Consider the following 24,261-nt stretch of genomic DNA (forward strand, 5'->3'; position numbering starts at 1 on the left):
AGTTCTGCATTTATAAACTTACAAGTTATGTTATGTAGAGGAGGCCACAGTCTTTTTTTTATTTATTTAATGATAAGTTTTAGTTTTCATATTGCAAATGTCCAGGTTGATTTAAATGAAATGTTAAATTGGGCAGATGGCTTATGTTTGTCACCTCTTCACAGTATGCACACCAGAATGGAATTAAGTATATGTTGAGATTATACATTTAACTTTAGTATAATTTTAGATGGTGACTATAAATGCTTATAACCTGGCTGTACAAGGGACACTCATAAAGTTTGTACTGTATCATTTTTGGAAAATCAGAACTATACGTACGTAAGATGGGTTGCAAAACAAATGTGTCCCTCTAGCACTTTATTGCATGCTGTACTAACTGAGAGCATTGCCATCATATTGAAACTGAAGTGATGCTGCTAAAAGTTCTCCATGAGGAAGTAACCTTGAAAGCAAAGCTTTTTGAGAGAGAAAATAGGGCTTCTCTGACTGCTTGGTCCTATGGAGAAAAGTTGGATGCTCCACTCTGATGCACCACTTTCATCTAGAGGGTAATTTAATCAGCAAGTAGTGAGAGCATGTAAAATCCCTAGTACCAAAAATGACTGGGATGATGCCATTAAGGAGAAGGTTTACATGCATGTTCTGGGACTGTCACTCAGTTACTTTGACAGATTATGGCTGGAAATGTCAAAAAGCCTGCAGGAGAATGTTATGCTAACCTTTTAAAGACAACTATAAAAAAAATTATTTTTGAAGAGTAGCTCAAGAACATGTTTCACGACAATGGACTAGTTCATTTTGGACAGTGGAACACGACTTCATTGAGTTACCGAAAATCTGCTTCATTCCCCATTTCACCAAATTGTAACATATAGTGAGTTCTTCCCCTTTCCTCGAGTAGAAAGACACTTGTGCATAAATCATTTCCAGGGAAACAAAGAACTCTTACTTCACTACTCACCACAGATGCTTAAAGCAAATATGCTTGAATACTTTATGTGCACAATAAAGAATCCCAGGTGATCATAGTTATGCTCTGGAGTTCTACGCTACAATGTCCCTTGTAGACCACTGTGCAGCTTTGGAACATACAGCCCCATAATTTACCAAACTGTTTCTTGAAGCGAGATAGTTTTTGGACAGAAATGGTGTGGTCTTAAGAATGGTTTTCTTCAGCTCATATACTAGTGGAATAAGTGCATGGTCTTGGGTAGTTGAAGTAAAGGGCTAGAATGAACTTTTGTTGAATCCTCATTCTATAATATGCTCTTTCATGGAAGTAGTATGAACTTTATGAATGGCCCTTATACCTTAAACTCTTTTTTGCTAATGATATATGGCCTTGTGAAAGTTGTACCTGGGCGTTATGATCAAGAGCATTGGAGGTAGTTGTAATGTTGCTCTATAATCCTTTTTCTTTTTTTTCTTTTCTTTCTTTCCTTCCTTTTTTTTTTTGCTGCATACAACTAGCAACTAGTGATGCTGTTAATCACGTCAACCCTTTGTATGAAAAATGCCAAGGTAACACTTGCATGTGCTAGCATGCATGACTGTTTGCCCACTGTGCATGGGGCTTTGTTGTTTCCTTTTCTTTCTATCCTTCTGGCCCTTAACATGTAAAAGAAGCATAATTAGCCATCAAAATGGATTTAAGCTTGTCTTACATGCAAGCAGTCTCATCATCTCAATCAAGTCCTTTATCTCATATCACTCGTAAACCAGGTGCCATATTGTGTGCATGTTCTAATTTTAAAATAGTTTTTTTGTCTTATAATCAAGCATTGCATTATCGGCAACCATGTTGCGACTCATATTGTTCAATTTGTAAGCTGCGTTTTCGTTGCACACCCTTGTTGCTTTTTGCAAAATGTAAGACTTTTCAAGAGTAGCCAAGAAGTTGGCTAAACACTTTCTCATCTTAAGCCTTTGTAGTTTGTGCTTTACTTGTATGAGTAACACATATAACTTTATAATGAGTTTGCTTCAGCAACGTTTAAGTGTTCTTTGCATTGAAGATAAATATGCTCAAGTCACTGCCTCTTTTACCACTTGAGATTTTTTTCATTTCAGCCAGTTACCAGAGAACATTATATATTCTGTTTTGTTTCTCTGTGCAGTATATACAATTGCCAACATTTCAATCACAGTTTGAACTTAATGGAAACTGTACGAGGGAGTTCTTTCACTTTGATTAATATTTTATGTCTCTTAGACGAGGTTTCTCAGCAATGACATGCATTTTGCATACTTTGCATGAATTCAAGCTTTGCTACCAACTCCTATGCCGGCATCAGTGTACCAAGTATACATCCAACTACAATACAATTAAATTGACTGCTCTAGCTGGTGGAAAAAATTTAGTGGTGCCTGATTAAGCCATCAAGAAAAGCTATGTACCACCAGTATTTTACTGCAGAAGTTTGTTAGCTGTTGAGACCTTGCAGGCTAGAGTGCATTATGTGATGACAGCTTAAATTTAAATTTTTTTCTGTCACTTGAAAGCTTTAAATTTTGACTGAGTTTTTGTGCAAGTAGTATATTTTAATGGTTTGGCCAAATGAAGACCTTTGTAAAGATGCACAGGAACTATGGTTCATAACGCCAATTTGTGGAAATTGCAAAAGTTAGGTTAGATGCTTAAAAAAATTAAGTAAATCACAGTATCTGCCTTTAAAGCGTAATAGTGTGTGCAGCTTAAACGTGCGAGTTACATAATGAAATTGCAGTTTTGCTCTTATGTTGATAGCTTTCCTACATTGAAACCAAGTTCTCATTTGGCATGTTTATTGTCGATTTATTTAAATGACTACCTCACATAAAGTGTTGTCCTACAGCTTTGAACAACCAGACTGAACCAAAGGCCCCAGGAGAATGTCCGCCACTTTTGGTAAGAGTTGTTACAGCATACGACACATTTTGTTGCTTTTGTTTAATGTTTATCGGCTGTAAATACTGCAAGTGGAACAGACAGCTGTGTCTGCTACACCTGCCATATAGTTTTTTTTTTGCTTTTAACTGGCTTTAGTTATAAATTAAAGATGGGCAGTGATACGATAAATAAGTTGCACTGGTGCAAGCAGAGAAGTCAATAGTGTAGAAGTAAACGTCTTCTTTATGCAAGAGCTGCATCAATGTATGCTAGATAGGTTTCAAGTTATCAGCTGATACCGTATTTACTTGAATATCTAGGCCGGCCCCGATTCTAAGCCAACCCCCTGAATGTCCGAAGCCAGAAACAAACAAACAAAAAAAACCTACCTTTAATGTAGGCCGAACAAAAAGGTATGAAAACAGCATTTATTTAATACGAACATGCCGAGTTCACTCTATGTTATCATTGTTACTAACCACACACATGCTTGCGGACGCGCACAGGCTCGCGTCCGCGCGCCCATGCATGCGCAGACAGTGTGGTACGGCTCGCACGCATCGAAACGTGGCGCGACTTAGGTAAACAGAATAGCGGCTGCGATACTGACTTCTCTAGATGGGGCGCTAGCTATGCGCCATATTTGTCATTTTCATTAGAAACTGGTGCGTTTTTTAAAATTCGCAAATCTAAGCCGACCCTATAGTTTGGTATATAATTATAAAAAAAATATATATATATATATATCGGCCTAAATTCGAATAAATACGGTAGTTGTTGGTGTGATGAACAGCTGTGGTGTAAAACAGGAAAGCTGGATATTTTGCATGGTATATGGGCTTTAAGGTTATACCTGTGACAGATAAATCTTTGTTGCAAATAGAGGTGCTTTTTCGAGTCAGCTCAACTTGCTGTCAGGCTGCTGTATGTGCTTTGTCGATGCTATATTTGCATTTCTCTTACAGCAGAACGAGGCAAGTGAAATGCATAATATTTTTGCAAATTGGGAAAATGTAGACACCAAAGAAAACTTGCCTGACTAACATGTTGTGTAGATCTCAATGTTTTCTCACATCCACAGCATTTGAGAAATTTGAGAAATGTCTGGCAGAATGGCCTTCATTGGCTGTCAATGCCGGCAATAGTGGATTAGCTCAGCTGACACCTACTATCATGAGCTAATACAGGGTATATGCTTCCACCTTTTCACTGAACTTGCATTTCATATTGCACCTCTTCTCTCGTATCCTCTGCAATATATAGATTTTTTTCTAGGCAAAAAGGAAACTACTCTCTACACGGTGTGCTGGTGTGCTTTCCTCCTTTATGGCTTGTGCGATGTGGTGTTGACACGCTTGCATTGCGTTGTGTTGACAGGACGTAAAATTTCAAAGCCATTCTAGCACTCTAGTGAGGAAATGAGTAATGACATGGTACCAAATCAACAGCAAGTCATTGCCATAGTCAAGCAATATATATAGTTGGGTGTACGCATAAATGAAAGAAAGACGTACTCAAACATCCACCAAGATAATCGGACAATGAAGGGAAAACAGAATGCAGCTATAATGAAACATAGAGCACTTTAAGGCTACAACTAATATGAAGTGGTGCGAGGAATTTGGAAAAAAAGTAATGGTGCCAATGCTAATGCTCACATATGCTATTCTGTGCTCAAAATTGGAGATCTTATCGGGGCTAGAAGTTAACCAAAGGTCAGTGGGCTGATTGCCATTGGGGATCCACAGTAAGACCACAAACGAGGCAGCGCAGGGTGACATGGATTGGGCCTCGTTTAAAGTAGGAAAAGTGCAGACCAAAATTAATTTTGAAGAAAAACTCGGGAACTTGGATGAAATGTACAGGGTAATTGAAAGTGCAAATAGACAACCTAGAGTCATCAAAAAGAAAGTGAGAGAAACAGAGACAGTAAATTTCATGCAAACGATGGAACAAAACTACATATATGGCAAAAATGAAATCGGGGGAAAACCTGTACGGTAACACATAGGGTAGTGTCTTAATTGCTCTTTGAGACTCAAGCTGGCTGCCCGAGGACAAAAACATACAGGAGCAAATATTAGCAACAGGATGAGGCATGTGTCTGCCACAGCAAAAGTCCAGAGACTCAGCACATAGTAATATCGAATGTGTATGTATTCACCAAGCAAGAACCGTGGGGAACGCCCACATTCCAGAAGCATTGCGATTAGAGCAGATGGGAGCATTAATTGGTCAGCAGTCAAGTTAAGCAAGCGATAACCCCCCAGATTCAGAAATGCATCTTAACTTGAGGCCGTGCTTGACTTGATTTAAATGATGCCTGGCATGAATGTGCCCAAGTCGCTCATTGCGTTTTCTTCAGCACATTCACACAGGTGTCATTTAGATCAAGTCAAGCATGGGCTTCAAGTTAAGATAAATTTCTGAATATGGGTGTTAGAGTATTGGTGGAACAAAAGCAGGGAAGAGATTGGTAGAGCCTAGGTCGTTACAGGCTTAGATAACAGAACAATATAGAGATAGAGGTTTTAATAAAGAGAAGGATGATCAAGGAGACAGAAAAAAAATGCTATACTGCAATAAACATAGTAAAACCTGATTAGTTCAAGCAGGCTAGGCGACTACTTGTCACCGCCCTGTTAACTCCGTTTCAAAGGGGACGCCACTAGACATCGTCATCACCAGCTGCACCCAAGTTTAAATGTATTCCCTTTAGTGATCGATGTAAAGTAGCAAAGTACTGCTCATTAAAGCATCAGGTAAAAGCCACCTTAAGGCAGACTTTACATCTTCAGCTTTTCATAAGCCCTTGTGTGTGGCCTGCATTTCTAGTTATAAGCAGTGTGCATGGCAACACCATATGTATATAGCCCAACAAGCGGAGGTATATTGCAGGAGACGTTGCACATTCTGCACACATTTACATTATAGTATATAGTACAACCGTGCATGCCATATGTGTTACAACGCTACCATGGATCGAGCAAGGCTTCGCTGATCCACTCAATCAAGCTAATGAACGGGCGAGACCAAGCAACTTCTTTTTGGCGCTGTAGGCTGGCTTATAGTCAGATACAATGCAAGTCTGCAGTGAAGCCCCGCCCATGCCTTCATACCCGCCAGCCATTGTTCCTCCTCGAGGCTGCAAATAGTTCGTACTTCAAACTTTCTCTGTTACCTAAATAAGGCGGTAACCACAAAAATATTATAAGCGTGTAATTTTGTATGTTTTTACTCGTCTGTTATAGCGGGACGGTGAAAGCCTCATTCTTTATTCAACTGAGATAAAACGCTTGCTTCGCTGCAACTATTTATTGCCAAGTTTCACTTCAGTTGGCAGTGAAGTTTCATGAGTAAAACGGGGTCAGCAGTGAAATGAACTGTACTGCGGGCTTTTGAAGAGTGAAATGCTTAGAATACATAGACTTTGTCCATGTCTGTTGCACACCTCATCGCTTCTGCCTATAAAAAGACTGTTCAAGAACAGCAGACACTTTGGATGTATCAAGCACGACACCATTTTGAAATGGTCGCATGATGACGATTTTGTTTGCTTCTGATTGGCTGGCGGACTAACAACCTGGGTACAGTGTACTAGAATACTTTCCAGTGGCACGACCGCACCTCTCCGCTGACGCGCGCGGTCGCACCTGCAGTGGCGGCGCTGCAATCAACCGCTCTTGAAAACTCGCCCTGGTTCGCCTCTGCAGCGTACATGGCACACAAGAATACAAAGTGTGCTTGGTTATGTACAGCTGATGTTTTAACGTAATTCAGCTTGGGTTTGAAATTACTTTTTGGGTACTTTGTGTGGGTAGAGGTGTTTGGGCGTGTCTTTACAAAGCAAGTCTTTACAAGCAAATTTCGGGTGTGTCTTACAAAGCAAAGCTAGTAGCAGACGAAGGACAGTCGATGCGCTGCAATTTTTAAATTTTTCACGCTTAGTCGCCAACTTGGGCTAAATGGCAATACCAGAATAATTTGCGAGTACTAAATTTTACGAAGCAATACTTATTCGCGGGACCAAATATTCGCATGATGTTAGCGATCGCAAAAGACACCTTGTTTACAGTATGTTCTAGGGTGCACATGCACAGAAATCCGGCTGATTAAGACTGATTTAATATTTACACGAGAAAGCACTTCATTCTTAAAGCATGTGCTACACAAGAGGAAATACGACGCACAGAAAAAAAGAAGGAAGAACGACTTCGAAACTGCTTTCCCTGTCCCATTAGATTTTATTGCAGGTGCTCTGCAATAGCACAAGAATCATCCTGATAGCTTTAATGCACTTAACAAGCAGTGCAGAAATTGAGCTAAGTCAGTCTGCTTAGCTTCGGGTGCTGTGCTGCCTTTCTTTTTGACAGCATATGTGCTGTGTTCAAACCTTTGATAAAAAAAAAAATGGAGCCGTATGGTGACATAAAAGCTGACTATGCGAGGAGTGAGGCTCTCTGCATGAGCTCTGCATCCCACCTTCAAGGGAGCGGCACAATGAATCCTGTGCAGGACGTCCATTACACTTCCCAATGAACTTTTTGTGCACTAAAGCAATTTGTGAAAATGTCTTCAAGCCTTCAAAATGGAACAGTTCCACCGAGAGGTAGAGCAAACCTCCTTTATCATTGTAGTGCACAAATTCTGCAGCATGCAAGCGACGCCCTTCTTCTGTTGGAAGTAAGAGGCTGTCATTACATGCACAGCATTTGGCGGGCAGCACACACTTTTTTGCCACGTATCCGGAAATGTAATATATAAGCCTTAAGTCGCTCCTCTGGACATGGTACTTGTGTTCCCCTGCTTCATTGCCATGTGAACTCGAAGGTACTGCTTGTTTTTCTGTAAAAAGCTTGCTCTGGTCAATCAGCTGTTGCGTTGAAGTTTCTTCCTGGTCCCCCACATCAAGAAAAGAACTGATGACATCTCCCTCTGCATTCCCACCTGCAACACTATGCGCCAAGTTATAAAAGGAGAGACAGTGAACAGTTAGCAGAAACTGCTGTGGCGTTGGGTGTGAGTTCCAGCCAGATGAGAGTCTAACGATGAGAGCCTTGAATAACGACAGCTTCTTCGCACTGTTAGTTCAGGCGTATCCTGCGCTACACCCTGGAGCATAGCAGTGGTTGAGACATTGCTTTGCGCTCATTGATGTAAGTGGCCGCATTCACATGAGAACACTTGCGAAACACAACCACACAGACCAAGAGGCACAACCAAAACACACCACTGAAATGCAATGGTCGTGCGTGCCCAGACCGGTCGCCTGCAAGAGTGGTCGACGGCAGTGCCACCACTTCGGGTGCCACTTCTGGTGACGCATGCCGCAAGGCGCGGCCCCCTCCGCTCGTTGCACTGAATTGCTTCTAGTTCATGGTAACCTGGGGCGCGGCCCGTGTGCCTTGGTTGCCAAATGCTGTTTATTTTTTAAGTTCTATCCTACTATAGTAAATAAAGATGGGGAATATATTCACACAAGATTTCAAATTACAGACGCCAGCCGCCTCCTGCGGTGTGAACTTGTGGCCCTTTCCAAGGAGTCAGCACTTTCTTCAGTTTCCTGGCAAGCTCACTACTTATTACCGAGTGATCTGCACCTGTATCGACTAACGCGTTCACTTCGTAACCGTCAACAAACACACGTAAATCGGAAGCAACGTCGCTCTTATGGCACTGGTTTCTGAGTCCTTCATTGTCGTTCGGAGTCATTGATGGAGGTTTTCTTTTTGCGTCGGCAGTGGCTTTACCTACCGTGGTCGCTGACTAGTTTTCCCGATGCGGGCTCTGTGAACAGCGTCTTGGGGAGCTTGATGACGGGCGGGGACTCGGTGACCAATGCCCTTAACGGCGCTGTTGATCGAGGTTGGTGTTGCTGGTAGGCGTATGGGGAGCTGACAAGTAGACAGGTACTCTTCGATTTCAAATGGCCGCTCACTATTTCGAGGGCAAGGTGTGTTCACCGGAAAACCACGAAGCCCTGCCTGGCAATAGTGGCACATTCTGTACAGGTGGCCAGCCTCACCACAGTGGTAGCAGAGAGGTATTCGGTCAGGAGCGCACCATACATCAGCCTTCCTAAATCTTCTCTCGGGTGGTGGCAGTGTATTTCGAGGCATCGAGCTATTCATAGAGGAGGAAGTGGCTGTGATGTCAGTACGTCTGGGAGTTTGCTGCAGCACATTGATATACGAGACGCTCGGCTGGCGCACTAGTGGCGCTTCGGGCTGCACACCGAGCTGTGGTCCCCGGACCGCCTGTCTGACCTCTTCGCGAACCATGTCTGTCAGCAAAGAGAGCGTTGGAGCATTGTGGTCAAGCCGTAGCCTCTGAAGCTCTTCTCGCACTACAGATCGCACGAGCTCTCGTATGACCTCCACGCTGATTCCGATGACGGCTGGAACTGCGTCTACAGAGGTGATGTTCATTTCCCGGTTGCACATCCTTGATCGCTGTTGCAACATGCTTTCCATTGTTGTCGCCTCAGAACGAAACTCAGCGACGGTGCACGGCGGGCTCCGAACCAACCCTGCGAACAGTTCTTGTTTTACGCCCCGCATTAGATGGCGTAGTTTTTTGTCCTCGCTCATGTTTGAATCAGGTCTGCGAAATAGGCGGGACATGTCTTCTACATACATGGCCACGCTTTCATTGTTCTGCTAGTTTCTTGCCTGCAGGGCAGCTTCGGCCTTCTCCCTGCGGTCGGTACTCGGTTATGTTGCAAGCAACTCCCGTCGGACACCACCCCACGACACAAATGTCGCTTCATGGTTTTCAAACCATGTTTGTGCACTGTCCTCTAATGTGAAGTAAACATTTCATAGCTTGCGCTCTCCGTTCCATCCATTGAACTCAGCGACATGCTCAAAGCATTCCAGCCAGTCCTCTGCGTCTTCAAATGTGTCGCTGTGGAAAGGTTCTGGCGTCATTGGCGAGTTCACTACGATGTGAGTTGGCGTGATTTGAGTTGTCATCTCGGTAGCGTTTCTGTTAGCAGATGCTGATGCACAGATAGAATCCGCAAAGGGAAAAACTCAGGAGGCCCACCTCATAGGCAACGACTGCTGTGTTGGTGAACAGGAGTCAATTCGACAGGTCCAAGTCGCCGTGAGTCCGGGCTCTCTTCTTTGACTCGAGGAGGGCTTGAAATCATACCCCGCACCTCCACCAGAACTGTAACGCACAGTTGCATGACTGTACTTTAAACACTTTACGTTGGGCGAACTTGTGCCCGACAAACAGCTAAGCGAGAGCCTCACTACAACATCCACAGTCTTTTTGCAAGAGTCCCGCACTTCTTCTTCCCTTGTGTCCCGCGCTGATTACACATTGCTCCGATTGCATGTGCCTTGCAAGCCCGTGTTGCCCGCTTCACTGCCACTATCTTTCGCAGGTAGCAGTAAAGTGGACAGAGGCAGGAGGCAGCTGGCGCGTATAATTTGATGTCTTCTGTCAATATATATATTGGCACAAGATTTCAAGTTCAAGGATATAATTCAAGGCAAAGTTCTGTAGGTCCGGTGCATAGGTAGTTGAAGAAACGAAGGAGCACATTTACGAAAATTGCATTTTTATTGGTTTAGCGGTTCGGCCGTGGCACGGCCGAAACGTTAAATTTTCGTGAGTGTGCTCCTTCGTTTCTTCAAGTGTGTGTGTGTGTGTGAGAGAGAGAGAGATGAAAAGTACCGTAGCGACCGTAGTTCATGCTCCTGTTTCGGTCGCTGGCTCGTTGGTCGTCCAGCACGCATGTTGGGTGTTGATGTCCTGTAAGAGTTGGCGTGCAGCACTTCACAGCCGCAACTCTAGCACAGGCCCTAGTATTTTTTGCGCGACAAAGTGTGCGTGAAGCCTTTTGTCATGGCTCGACGGGCTCGACTACGAATTCACGCGAGCAGCAATTATCACGACACACGAAATAAATGCAGAAACGTGTTGATACGGTCTTGGAAACCGCGGTAATAAAACGTAGATGTCGTATTGAGAAGTGCAGATGCATTTAGCGGTAAACGTGAGAGGGAAGAAACGAGAGAGAAAAAAGAAAGAACGCTGCAATTACGGCGCGCGCTGCGCTGAGTGAAATAAGTAGTGAAAGGACTCAACATCAATGATCAAGACAACACTACACTCTAATCAACGCTAACGACTTGGCGCCGTAGCAACTGTAGTTGCAGCCGTCGCTATGTTGCAGCCACAGCTGGCCACAGGCTCCATATGCCTTTGAGGGAAAAGGAAAATTAAATTTTACGGTAAATCACATGTCAGTGTGATGGCTACGCCACGGTCGTGGGCTACGGCTACGACATGGGAAATTCGAAGTTGAAAATCGTTGCGGTAACCTGGGACATTCGCGCTAACCAAACCATCTGCAATGTCACCTCACCTCAGGAAGACGATTTGCTGCATGTCACGAGCAACGTGATAAATTTGCACTCTGGGCGACCAAAAATAGCCGGGTTCGGCGAGCCGTGACATCCTCTCGTTCATGGGCAGCCACACCTTCGCTTCGCAACCTTCGCTACGAAACCGAAACCACCGAAACTGCCTAACTTGTCGTGGTCGTGTTGGAGTGAAGTGCGCGTGCGCGGCGCATTCAAAATCTACTGCTGAACCTTATCAGGTAATGCTCATTGCTGTTTTTTGCCCAGCGCTAACAAATATGGTCGACATAAGCAGTGATTTTTAACTGTGCGGCACGGTGGTGTTTTGTTTAGGTTTCGACTTTCGACGCCTGTGATCGAGAAATGCTTCTCGGAAATTCGAGTTACGGGTCACTCCAGGTAGGGATTGCTAATCGTGGGGCGGTCCTTGCTGGTCCGGGCAGAGGAGGTCGTGTGTCCGGGGCGGTCCACATCTCTTGCAGTTAGTCGCAGCGCCCAGACAGGATTTTAAAGCGAAGCTTTCTTTGCCTCTTCCTTCGACTTTTCCACTACTGCTGCTGCTACTGCCTTGCACGCCGTGTCGGTGGGTGGTTGAGAGCTCACGGCAGGGGTGCGGGATACGATATAGGCAACGACAACGACGTTTCGGTAGAATGGGACCACAATGCCCTCTGACGCGCCCTCGGGGACGCAACAATGCCCTCTAAACGCCGTAATTAGGCGTGACCTCCCGCAAGAGCATTGCAGGAGCTACCGCGCTTTCTTGCGTGCTCACGCGCAACAGCAATGACAGTCCAGTAAGGAGGCAGGGAGAATTTTAGAGAGGGAGCAGAGAGAGAGGAAGCGGGGAATGGGTGCCACGTGGGACAACCGGATCCCATACCGACGCAGTCGGGAAACGGGTGATTAACCTTACCGCTCTGCGCTCATGCAGTTCACCTGACATGACACGGGAGAAAAAAAAATGCGTTGTCAGAAAGCATTGCTTATTTGGGCTCTCTTCAGTGAAGGAATGAGTGAATGGATGACACATCTGTGTTCTTTGTACTACGTGGATAAACACAAGTGGTGCAGGCAAGGTAGCACCACATGACGACTGTCGAATGCTGTCAACATCACCGGCAAATACCGTCAATGACACAAACAGCACAAAAAGTTTCGCTTACATCGATTCCCACATTGCACAGGATCTGCATATCCTTTTGTTCTTTATTTCTCAGGGAGAAGTTTTTCAGGAGTGAAAGAAGTACTTTCTCTGCTTTATCAATGCGTTCACATATTCAAAGAAGCGTTGTAATTTGCATTAATGTTAGTGTAATCAGCATATGAGCAAATGCTAGTGCTGTTTCTAATGGAAGTTTGTTTTGTCATGAATCTGCACTTATGTCTTCTCTTTTTGCAGGACAAAGGCAGCAGCACCAATCGTGAGTTCTAGCTCTTTTTTCCTAGTATGCGCCTAATGTGTGTGCGTGCGTGCAAAATGTGTTCCTCTGTATAAACATTGAAGATGCCTTACTGTTGCGATATATATGTATACGTGGAAAAGCTAAGACCTCCCATGTGTTGCTGCTTTCAGACATTCATCTCTTCTGAGGCACTTGTAATCTGTTTTAAATTTTTTATAAATTAACACTTAAATGTGCGCCCACAAAATTGCTGTCTTGTCATCTGTAGAGAGCAGTATTTTGCTGAGGTGCCAGGAAGTTTGCTGATTGGTCAAATTTTACTCTGCAAGAGTGGTAGCCAACTTGGATGGGTTTTTAATGAGTGTTGGCAAAGAAGCCAAGAAGCTGGTTCATGGTGGTGCATTGTGCAAAAGCTAAGTGGCCATAATGTTTTGCCAATAGGACAATTTCTAAAGTAGGCTTTATGCTTGGGTCTGGTTTTGACATATAGGCTAGCCTACTTTTCAGAAAGAAAAAATATAGATAACTTTGCTTTGCAAATGCACACTATGTAAAAGTGTCTTTGCATATTGCTGTGTGATTTTTCTGATGAAATTTCTTTGTGCCAGCTCTTCTAATGTTTGCCTTTTCCTGAAAAGTAGTTTAGTCAAGCCCTTTTATAATGGCCCCATTTAAAGTGAACTCTTTGCTTTCTATGATTTGCATTTCGTATTCAAAAATTATTTGCAGAAAGCTTCTGGATTGCTGCACACTCACAATCTGGTCGCTGTGCCATTTTGGTTTGAATGCACAGTGTAAATGACTGGCAGCATGACTATTGACATGTAAGCTGTTAGGTGCTGAATTCAAAGGAACTGCTTGTAGCTTACACTCCTAAAAATTGATGGAAAGGCATGTTCATTGTCCAGGGGGTGTTCAACTCTAAAGATTTTTTCACCTTTTAATATAACTTACCTTGTGCACTGGATGTTCCAGCACATATTATGCGCAGAGGATGCACTGGGCAGAGGCCACCCACTCCTGGCTGTTGAAGGCAGCCTTGACTTAGCCCAAACAAGCAACAACCTAAGCATGAACTGGAGTTAACGCCTTCTATGCCACACTACTACGCTGATGAAAAATTGCCGAATTATTTTGGAAGACCCCTCTTGCAAACATGTTTTACTTCCTCAGAAATATAAATTCGCTTCAGCTTTCACTGCCCCATGGACTGTATGCTGCCATCTACCAAAAGCACAACTAAGCACTGAGACGAAACTGTGCTCGTCCATAGCATTGCTAGAAAATGCAAAGTATGGTTGCTCACCCTTGGCCATTTTGACCAGAGACGGATGGAGGAATCCAGCTCGTCGAAGGCACGGAAGGGGTTAAGGTTTATGGCAGTGGTCGTGTGGCAAAGGGTCTAGTGCTCTCTGCTGCTGCCTAATTGCAGCAGTAGGCTACATGTGGAAAACATGTGGACAGCCTAACAAATAACTATTTAAAGTGCCAGTTAAGCAGACTATGGTAATGTTACTACCAAAAAATATTGCCTGTGTAATTTTCACTTGTGAAATGTTGGTACTGCTACTTGTTGGCTCCCTCAGAGGTTGTTTTAAGGCATGTCCATTCATTAGGATTCCGCATTTTCCGTTTTTTGTATTCAGAAATTTCGACGAACTTTTTTTACCTTTATTTACAATTAAAGATCTTGTTTGTCTGGTGAATGTCTTTCTACTAGAGGTGCTCATATTCAACCCAAACTTTATTTTTCAGGAATACAAAACATGTTTAGATGTGCAAATGTGATCTCATTTCTTGAAATAATCCTCCTTGAAACTGACGCACTTATCCCAGTGCTTCAGCAGTGCATGGATTCCAGCGGCATAGAGACATTTGTTCTTGAGTTGCAGCCATGAGCGGACAGCTTGCTTGACTTGCCATCATAACTGCTGAAACGTTGGGCTTTCGGGAACTCTCAGTGGTCCAAACAAATGGTAGTCACTTAAATCGAGGTCAGGACTTCATGCCGAATGTGGCGGTACCTCCCAACCAAGATCCTGCAAAGTGCACATTGTGCAATGCGTAGTATGTGGGCGGGCATTGTTTTGTATGAAGAGAATGCCCATGGTAATCAAGCCGGGCTGTTTCTTCCCAAGTGCAATGTGTGCACATTGGACTACCTTACAGTAGTACTCACTGTTGATGGTCTCATCACTGGGGATGTAGTCAACGTAAATGACGCTGCATTCATCCAAAAAAGTTGTCGTTATGCATTTCACTGCTGACTAAGTCGCTTCAAACTTCCTTGATATTGGGGAGCCGGTATGCTTCCGTTGTTCTGGCGACTTTTTTTTATTTTGGAGTGATGTGATGCACACACGTCTCATGGCAGGTGATGATCCAGCAAAGAAAACTCTTGCCTTCCCTGCCAAATGGTCTTTGAACTCAATGCAAGTTTGCAGTCTCCTGTCTCGGTCAAAGGCGGACAGTTGCATTGGTGCTTAGCATGCACCAGTTTTGCGGAACATCAGGTGTATGTGAATAACGGTGTTGTGTGTCGCTTGGGAGAGATGTCTGTTTTGCATGCTGACAAAGCATTACTCAGCAGTTTTCGATTATTAAATGCTCCACTTACTGGATCCTTTCAAAAACCCCAACAATGGGAGCGAAGTTACCTCATCTGGCATTGTCTTCCACTGCACTCTGGCCATCTCGAAGTTGTTTGCACAACTCAAATATTGTGCTGTGGCTTAGCATCACTGCACCATGTTGAGCTTGAAGTCTAGTGTGATTTTCAATCAGTTTTAGGCATTCGTTTGTGAGAAACGTTATTACAATACATTGTTCCCCAACTGTGTTCACAGGCTCCTCCACCATCTTGTTTAATACATCACTTCAAGGTGCAACTCAGCACCAGTGCATCACAGCTTGATATCCAAACAATGTTTCACCAAAGGATGGCAAACAGATGGCGCTACTGTGTACTTGTACATGCATAATACGAGAACTACAGGTTTGATTTGAGCAACCATGGATAATTTTTCAAGGGAAGGGGGGTGTCAAGCTTACCAGTTTTGTTTATTGGCAAACATCTGGTTAGCTCATTTTCTTGACACTGCAGATTCTGATCCCCTGCACTGTAGTTGTAGTCAGTATGCAAAATAACAAAGTTTTTGAGAAGCAGTCTAGCAAGGGCACAATAGTATATGGCAATGTGACTAAGCGGGAGTTAATAGTGAGTGCATTTGATATTCGAGCAAAAATAGCATAATACTTTATTCTTAACATTGTGGGACTACAGAGGACCAATGAATAATATTTTTAAAAATTTGACTAAGGTAGATACGACCACACATTATGATCAGTGAACTTGCCCAGTGCATCCACTACAGTTGCTGCAGCATGAAGACTGCAAGAACTTGGGCCAGTGCTCTCCTGGCCACCCCCTCCCCTTTTCTCTTCAAATTGGCAGCACAAGACACACACACAGGATTAAGTGGGAAGGCACATAGTCAAGGTGTTGACTGGAAACTGATTTAATGTGCAGTGAAAATGGATATACACACAAACAAAATTTGAGTCACTGCTAGCAAGTTTGTGCACTTCACATGATGCAGTACGAAATAGCCTGCCAAATGACTCCAATTGCCCACTCCTCATTTTCATTTAAGCGGCTGGTAAAATGGATGCAAATAAGATAAAAAGGTAAGCATTGCTTGGGTACTAGGCTGACATGGGACTTTAACCTCGCCAGGCTACTTGCATCAGAGTGCATGCCTCGTAGCTAAGTTCCAGCTGCCGTCTTGGCGTCTTGGTAAGTTTCCTTTTACTGACTCATTTTGGTTAAAACTGAATTTTGGCCAAGAAAATGGGCAGAATTTTAAAGCGATGGCTTTCTTTGGCTTTTCTTCCCACTTTGCGGTTTGTATGTTTCTGGTCATTTAATGGAGGAGAGTCAACTTGGGCCACTAGGTATTTGCTGGCTGCTGTCTTGCCGAGCAGACAACATGGGTCACTCTGCATTTTCCCAAATAAACAACTTGCCACTGGCTGCTGTCTGTCGTAGTAACAGCTTGGGTCACTAGGAATGTGCCGTACAGACAATTTTGGCACTGCAAGCATGATATGCACACACATACACACACACATTCCAGTGGATATTCATTGAGTCTATTTTTCTCTTTTGTGGAGAGATTACCTTTCAAAATGCATGCGTGTCAACTTAAGGAGCATCATTTGTCTGATTTTTTTTGTACAGGTCGCTATGTTGACGTGCTGGGCCTTACTGAAGATGCAGTGGCAGAATTGTGTAAAGTTAAACGAGGAATACAGGGACACCATAATTCATGCTACTTAGATGCCACACTTTTTGCCATGTTTTCATGCACTTACATCTTCGATGATATTCTCAATCGGGAACGTCAACCTGATGACATAGAAGAATATGATTGCATCCAGAAAGTGCTGCGTGACGACATTGTTAACACTCTTCGCAGGTACGTATGTGCTTGATATGCTACAAGTACAGTACAATCTCATAAAGATGAAATTGATGGCGCTCGTAAAAAATTTTCTTGTGAAACTTTGTAGATGCGAAATTTACAAATAACCATGAAACATGTGCAGCTGATGGTGATGAAGCTGCCACGAACAGTCGGCTATTATATGGCTGCTGCTGTTGCTTTTTTTGGGAGGGTTAAAAGATAGTCGATCTTTGTGTTTTATTCAGTCATCAACATTTTCTTAGCGTTCAAACTCTCAAGAGTAGCTCTTGGGTACTTTTTATTTTTTTGTGGTGGTGGCTTCACGAAAGCTTTGTTGAAGAGAAGATGTGCTTGGACTTCATTGTTGTGGTAATTTTGTTGCATAAAGTACTATGAGACACTGAAGGGGAATAATGAAAACTTTGTTAAGCTGGAAATTTAGTTGAACTGGCATTACCTATGCAGAAATTCGACTGTAGTTTGGTTAAATACATTTATTTCTTTATTACGACCATGTCATGTTAGCATGTCTTTAGACAGGTTCATTGCTTAACAATGTTTTAGTTCACAACCTTTGGCTTGCAATTCTGCAACTTTATCAGTATGAGACCCAACAACTTCACCATCACACTCTTTGTTTTGATGGTGTGCTTGTTTCAGATAAGCTTTTTTGTTACCACTGTAGCATATTTGCAATTTTGATTTGTTTCTTTCTTCTTTAGAGATCTTTATGTGCCTAGTGAAAATGTGATGAGGCTTCGAAAGCTCCTTGACTCTTTGGGAGGTGTGTCGGGGCTCACTACTGAGGAAAAAGGTGAGGACGTGTCTATGGTATACCCAATACTCCACATTATTTGAGTAGCAAATCTTTCAAAGTAAGAATTCTGGCTGTGACAACTGGCAAGATTAAACTTCTGACTAGATGAAAGTACAAGGAACCGTCTTAAATATCATGCTTGTTTACTTTTATGCAAGATGTGTTTCCTTAGAATACACCTAGAGGAAAAAAAATGTATAGCATCAGTGCAATTTCAGTAATAACTTAAAAGGCATTGGTAGATCCAAAAGGACCCGTCGTAGTTGCTCAGTGGCTATGGTGTTAGGCTGCTGAGTACGAGGTCGTGGGATCGAATCCTGGCCACGGCTGGAAATTTTGACCACCTGGGGTTCTTTAACGTGCACCTAAATCTAAGTACACGGGTGCTTTCGCATTTCGCCCCCATGGGACTATATCAGTTGTATATAAGCGATTGCCATCAGAATAAAGTTCAGTTCCGTGGTTCCCCGTCAATGTATGATCTTGTCTTATCATACGGCGCTTCGCGTCACTACAATCTGGTGCAGTCGGCGAAGCTAGTGACTAGCGACGAACTGCTTTTCCTTACCTGGCTTCCTGCTGTTCCAAGGGGCGTCACCTACGAGATGGCAGCGTATGGACTACCGCCATTACCGCCTTTCCTGGAGATGCAACAATTCTATGGGAGCAGTGGTGCGATGATCTCACATATTTCCTTGAAGCGACGGGGATGGACGCGCAACCGCCACTATGGAAAAAAGCAATTCTGCTGCAATGTCTTTGGGTCGAGGGACGCCGTGTTTTTCGCACATTGGGCCCAGAGCCAGCACGAACGTCTGACACGACCAAAGCCGGGCCGGAGGCAAGCAAACTAGCAGGAAAAGGCAAGACGGAGGCAAGTGAAGGGGATAGTTACACGGAGGCGTTGGGCTTATTGGAGTGGCAGTTCTCAAGCACCGTCAACGTACTGATCGAGCGACGTCGATTCACGTTACATCGGCAACTGCCGATTGAGCCGATACGAGAGTATGTCAGTGCCCTCCGACAGCTAGCAAAGACGTGCGACTTCAGGCATTTCTTGGAAGCAGCTCTACGGGACAGGGTTGTTGACGGAGTACGGAGCACTGAGTTGCGACAGAAATTGCCCGTGAAGGGGTCACAACTTACGCTCGCAGAGTCAGTAGAAATGCTGCAGACGTACGAGCAGGCAGCGGAGTGGGCTGTGGTCTATGACCAAGGGTCGCCCCAAACGGACATAGTGCAGCACGTATCTCAAGGCAGAGGCCCAGACAGTGACTCGGCAATTACGCCGGTGTGCAGGTGTTACCGGTGCGGCTCTACAAGGTACCTAGCTAATTCACAGGAATACAAAGCACGGGGGAAACGTTGCTCCCAGTGCCACAGGATGGGACATCTTCAAGCGGTCTGTGGCAGGTTGGCGGAGCGGGACGTGTGGACGGTCCGAAACAACGGCGCTAGCGAGGAGGATGTGCTCACTGTGCTGGCGGTCAGAGAAGTGGAACGAAGGACTTTGGTCGTTGATGTCGTTATTGAGATAAAGCCACTTCAGTTGCTGGTGGTTACTGGGTCGTCGGTGTCTATTTTGCCAGACCACGTTTATCGAGCCAAGTTCGCCAACAGGTTCCCTTTGGCTGCGGCTACAGCGACGCTGCAGGATTTTTCACTGAAGAAAATTCCAGTCTTGGGATAGTTCACAGCCAGAGTTGTACGTGGGAACAACTCGACTTGCCTTCGCTTTTACATTGTTACTAGGACTGGATGGGGTGCACCAGCTACAGTTGCACGTCATCGGTTCTACACTGGACTCTCTACAAGTCACGGTCAGCCCCCAGTCGCTTCCTCCTAAATTATGTGAGTTTTCCTTTCTTTTCGCTGATAAGTTGGGATTAGCGAAAAACATTGTACATTCTGTGAAGCGGCGCGCAGATGTAAAACCAGTAGCAGCGAAGGTTCGATGTTTGCCCCTGACGTTGCGAGAGAAAGTAGCGGCTGAACTGGCAAGATTATTGGATGCAGGCATTATAGAAAAGGTCAGTGCTGCGGAATGGGTGTCTCCTATAGTGGTTGTGCAGAAGAAGGATGGAACTATTCGTCTATAAGTCGATTTGCGTGAGCCAAACAAAGCAGTAGTCATTGATGGATTCCCTTTGCCGCACACAGAGGAACTGTCGCATGCGCTGAGCGGAGCAGCATGGTTCTAGAAACTGGATCTTGCTGCAGCCTACCATCAAGTGGAATTAGCCGAAGAGAGTCGCGAAATAATGACATTTATTACGCACGAAGGCTTATTTAGGTTCCGCAGAGTGTGTTTTGGCCTCACATCGGCACCAGCCGCATTTCAGCGAATGATGCAAGAAATCTTGAAAGGCTGCAAGGGCGTGTTGTTCTATATAGACAACATCGTAGTCTTTGGAAAGACTAAGAACGAGCACAACCATAACCTTTGCGGGGTATTGCATCAGATCGCTGAGGCGGGGGCTGCAGCTAAATCAGAAATGCTTGTTCGCTGTCAAGGAACTCTCCTTTTTGGGTCATAATGTGAGTCATGTGAGTGCAAGTGGTCTTGCCCCACTCAAGTCAAAGGTGGATATACTGTGATTAAAACACAAATGCCTGCCGATGTAGTCTCGCTGCAGTCTTTCCTTGGGCTCGTAGGCTATTACTCCCATTTTCTTCCCAATTATGCAGAGGTGGTGGAGCCACTGTGACGGCTTCTTCGTAAAGGACAGAAGTTTGTGTGGGACCAGAGCACCGAGGAGAGTTTTTGCAGGATCAAGGAGATGCTGTCGTCATGCGGGGTGGTGGCTATGTTCAACAAGTCTTTGCCTGTACAAGTGACCACTGACGCCTCGGCATATGGACTCGGAGCTGTGCTACAGCAGGTAGTCGACGGAGAAGTATGTACAGTGGCATTCGCTTCGAGGACACTAACTCCAACAGAATGCAAGTACTCTACCGGGGAACGAGAGACGCTGGCATGTTTATGGGCGTACAAACATTGGCACGTTTATCTGTGGGGCCGCAAGTTTGTCTTATGAACTGATCATCAGGCTTTGGTGACACTGCTGTCCACAAATGGGGTTGGAAGACGCCCACTGCGTATTGAACGCTGGGGTGCTAGACTTTTGAGATACATCTTCACTGTGCATTTCACAAAGGGGAACACCAATGTTGTTGCGGATGCACTTTCTAGGTTACCTTTGATCTCTGCAGAGGACGAACCTGTGGAGGAAGTAGTTGCCGTGGTTGCCAGCATGATCACTAAGAGTGAGTTGCAAGCAGCAACAGCTGAGGATTCAGTGATAAATGAGGTGGCGCAGCATGCTATGTCCAGATGGCCGGAAAAGGGCTGCTTAGCTGGAAAACTAAGGTTGTTTTTTCGTATACAAGAAGAACTGTCAGTTATAGACAGGCTACTGTTTCGCGCTGAACGGGTTGTTCCCCCGGCGACACTCACTTCCAGGCTAGTCATGATGGCACATGAATCGCATCCAGGCATTGTAAGGACCAAACAATGGTTGAGAGAACAGTACTGGTGGCCCAGAATGGACAGTGATGTTGAATCTCTGGTTAGGAATTGTGCTATCTGCAAAGCATCAGATGAATCTGCAAAAACCGTAATGGCCCTATTGGAGCCAGTAAAGTGGCCCAAGAAGCCGTGGGAAAAGCTTGGAATCGACATCGTTAGGCCGATGGAGCGAGCCCCTCCGGAGTGCAGGTTTGCAATCACTATTATTGATTACCACAGCAAGTGGCCCAAGATGGCATTTGTGTCCACAATCACTGCACAGGCAGTAGTGAAAGTGCTTTTGGAACTTTTTGCGAGAGAAGGGTACCCGAAAAGCATTGTGACTGACAATGGGCGTCAGTTTATGTCGACATGTTTTGAGCAGTTTTTACGTGATCGGGGAATCCAGCACTGCGTCACAACATTGTACTACCCGCAATGCAATGGTCAGATTGAGCCGTTCAACCGCGTTCTCAAGGAATATGTTCAGGTTGCGGCATTGGAACGAAGACCACTGAAGGAGGCAATCTGGGACTACCTGGGTGTTTACAGGGCCACCCCACATGCAACTACTGCAGCATCACCGGCTTGCCTATTGCATGGAAGAAGACCCAGAACAAGATTGGATGTTGTTGGCTTCCCAGAAAGGGAATTTTTCGAGGAGCCGCGCGTCGCCATGGAAAAGTTGAAACAGCGTTTTAAGGAGCAGCAACAATGAACAAAAAAGTACACCAATGAAAAACGAGGTGCCAGAGCGTCTACCATTGAGCCAGGAGATTTCGTAAAAACAAAGCAAGGCGGACCAAACACGAAACACAAGTTTTCTTTGTCGATCCAGGTGGAGAGACGAGTGGGCACGAATTCATTTTTGCTGGCAAATGGTACAAAATGGAACGCATCAAAATTAACAGTAATTGGTCAAGTAGGGACAGGACCGGCACAAGCACTAGCTGACGCGGTTACAGCGCGACGCAGTGCAGCCTCAGGGTTTTCCTGCGACCTGCATCTTCACATAGGGAAGATGGCAGAGCAAAATACCCCTACTACCGTCGAGAATCAATCTGAAATGGTGCCATCAGAAGACATCCAGGGAAGCGCCAACCATTCTGACGGTACACAGCCCACAGTAACGGAGTCTATACTAGAGGTTCCCGATCAGCAGGACAATTCTCGGTCGCATTTGGCCATAACCACAGCACCACTACGCACCAGGCCGGAACGAACAAGAGTGCCAGTACGATATCAAGACTACGAGCTTACCTGACTGTAGGAATGTCGTTCTTGTCATGTGCTGTGAAGTGAGTGCGCGAAAGTGGATTGATTTTTCTTTCCTTTCTTCTTTTTTTTTTTATGAGGGGCGAATGTGTTGTGTATAGGGGGCGCTGTCAATTATATCAGTTGTATATAAGCGATTGCCATCAGAATGAAGTTCAGTTCTGTGGTTCCCTGTCAATGTATAGTCTTGTCTTATCATACGGCGCTTCGCGTCACTACAGTGACATACTCTAATGATGGGGACATGAAACCCTACTTTTTACATCAAAACACCCTGCCATTTGAATTGTAGCTGCTTGTGGATGGTGCCACAAATAGCTTCCAGCCTTGTGGCTCAAAAAGTGGACAATTTCTCTCTTGTTTTATTGTTGTAAAAAACTTGTGAACATTTTTTTTTTTTTTTTACAGATCCCGAAGAGTTTCTAAATTCACTGTTCTATGCATTAAGGGTACAGCCATTCTTAAAACTAAGGTGAGTATGTAGATGAGCATTTCTATGCTTCATGCTGTTATTAAAATTCTTTGTATTCCGGTGGTCAAAATTATTCTGGAGTCCCTCACTATGGGTGGCCCCCATAATCATATCGTGGTTATGGCATGTAAAACCCCAGGCTTTAATTAGGTTTTGTCTGTATATTTAGCGTGTCTTTACTTTTTCTTAACTGAAGCATTTTGAGATCTCATCTGTTACTGGAAGTTCTTATTTATGATGAACCACGACTGACTTGCCTATTAACCATCGCCAACTTAGTGATAAACATAGAAGATAGCTGCAATTACCTTTGCTGATAAAGGAAGTGCTTAGCCCACTCCACAACGTAAATCAATATTGCACGTAAGCCTGTTAACATCTAGATATTTTTTGTGTGCAACAGGGCAATAATAAAGAACATAATGTTCCAGTGATTTTCAGTAGTGCATGTTTTAATTATTCTTGTATTTCTTTTGGACTGAAAAAAGGCAGTTGTGGTACTTTTTTGTACTTCTGTAATATGTTTTCTGCATGTGTTTGTGCACAAACATGTTTTGGTCCTCAGAAATTGTGTGTAATTCAAGCCCTTAACTGTTTTTGAATGTTAGCTATTATTTGCACGATGTGTGGAAACAAGTTATTTCTTGTTTTCTGGAGCATATGCAAGTGTGCATACTTCAAATATTGGTGAGATGAAGCTGATTGTGGGATTTGTATTTATATTTAATGAATCCTTTAAGTGTGAAAGACATATTCAGGCAGAGGTCTTTGGCATGAAAGTGATACTCCTGGGCTTGCATACTTTCTCCATTGAAATAGGGGAACATATTTCTGTGTGCTCCTGTGTCAGATTTTTAATTTATGTCAGTAATTTGCAATACAGCTCAGCATTTTCTGATCAGAAATGGTAAGACTTGACGGTGACAGTGTTGTGTAATGCCATCATCAGGGAGACAGTAAGTGATTAACCTCATGCACTGCATATTTCTGTGCATAAGTCATGAACATATGTTCCTGTGTGCATCTGAGCACCAGCTAAACTGCGCAGTGGTTCTTATTTTTGTCCA

General features: G+C 44.2%; 1 protein-coding gene across 7 annotated transcripts in view; it reads left to right on the forward strand.

The window, feature by feature from the left end:
- The window catches only part of CYLD (ubiquitin carboxyl-terminal hydrolase CYLD), a 145,033-nt gene that overhangs the window by 94,904 nt on the left and 25,868 nt on the right, over positions 1-24,261 (forward strand). For 5 of the 7 annotated variants that reach the window (XM_050192324.3, XM_055062155.2, XM_050192326.3 and 2 more), the window contains 6 exons: positions 1,474-1,524; positions 2,838-2,890; positions 12,653-12,674; positions 16,897-17,134; positions 17,845-17,936; positions 23,131-23,194. In XM_050192324.3, coding sequence (XP_050048281.2) covers positions 1,474-1,524; positions 2,838-2,890; positions 12,653-12,674; positions 16,897-17,134; positions 17,845-17,936; positions 23,131-23,194 — 520 coding nt within the window. The remainder of the gene's footprint in view (positions 1-1,473; positions 1,525-2,837; positions 2,891-12,652; positions 12,675-16,896; positions 17,135-17,844; positions 17,937-23,130; positions 23,195-24,261) is intronic. The other 2 variants (XM_050192325.3, XM_050192323.3) reach the window with 1 other exon arrangement.

The sequence above is a fragment of the Dermacentor andersoni genome, chromosome 1 (genome assembly GCF_023375885.2).
Source record: "Dermacentor andersoni chromosome 1, qqDerAnde1_hic_scaffold, whole genome shotgun sequence".
In the NCBI taxonomy this organism is placed as follows: Eukaryota; Metazoa; Arthropoda; class Arachnida; order Ixodida; family Ixodidae; genus Dermacentor; species Dermacentor andersoni.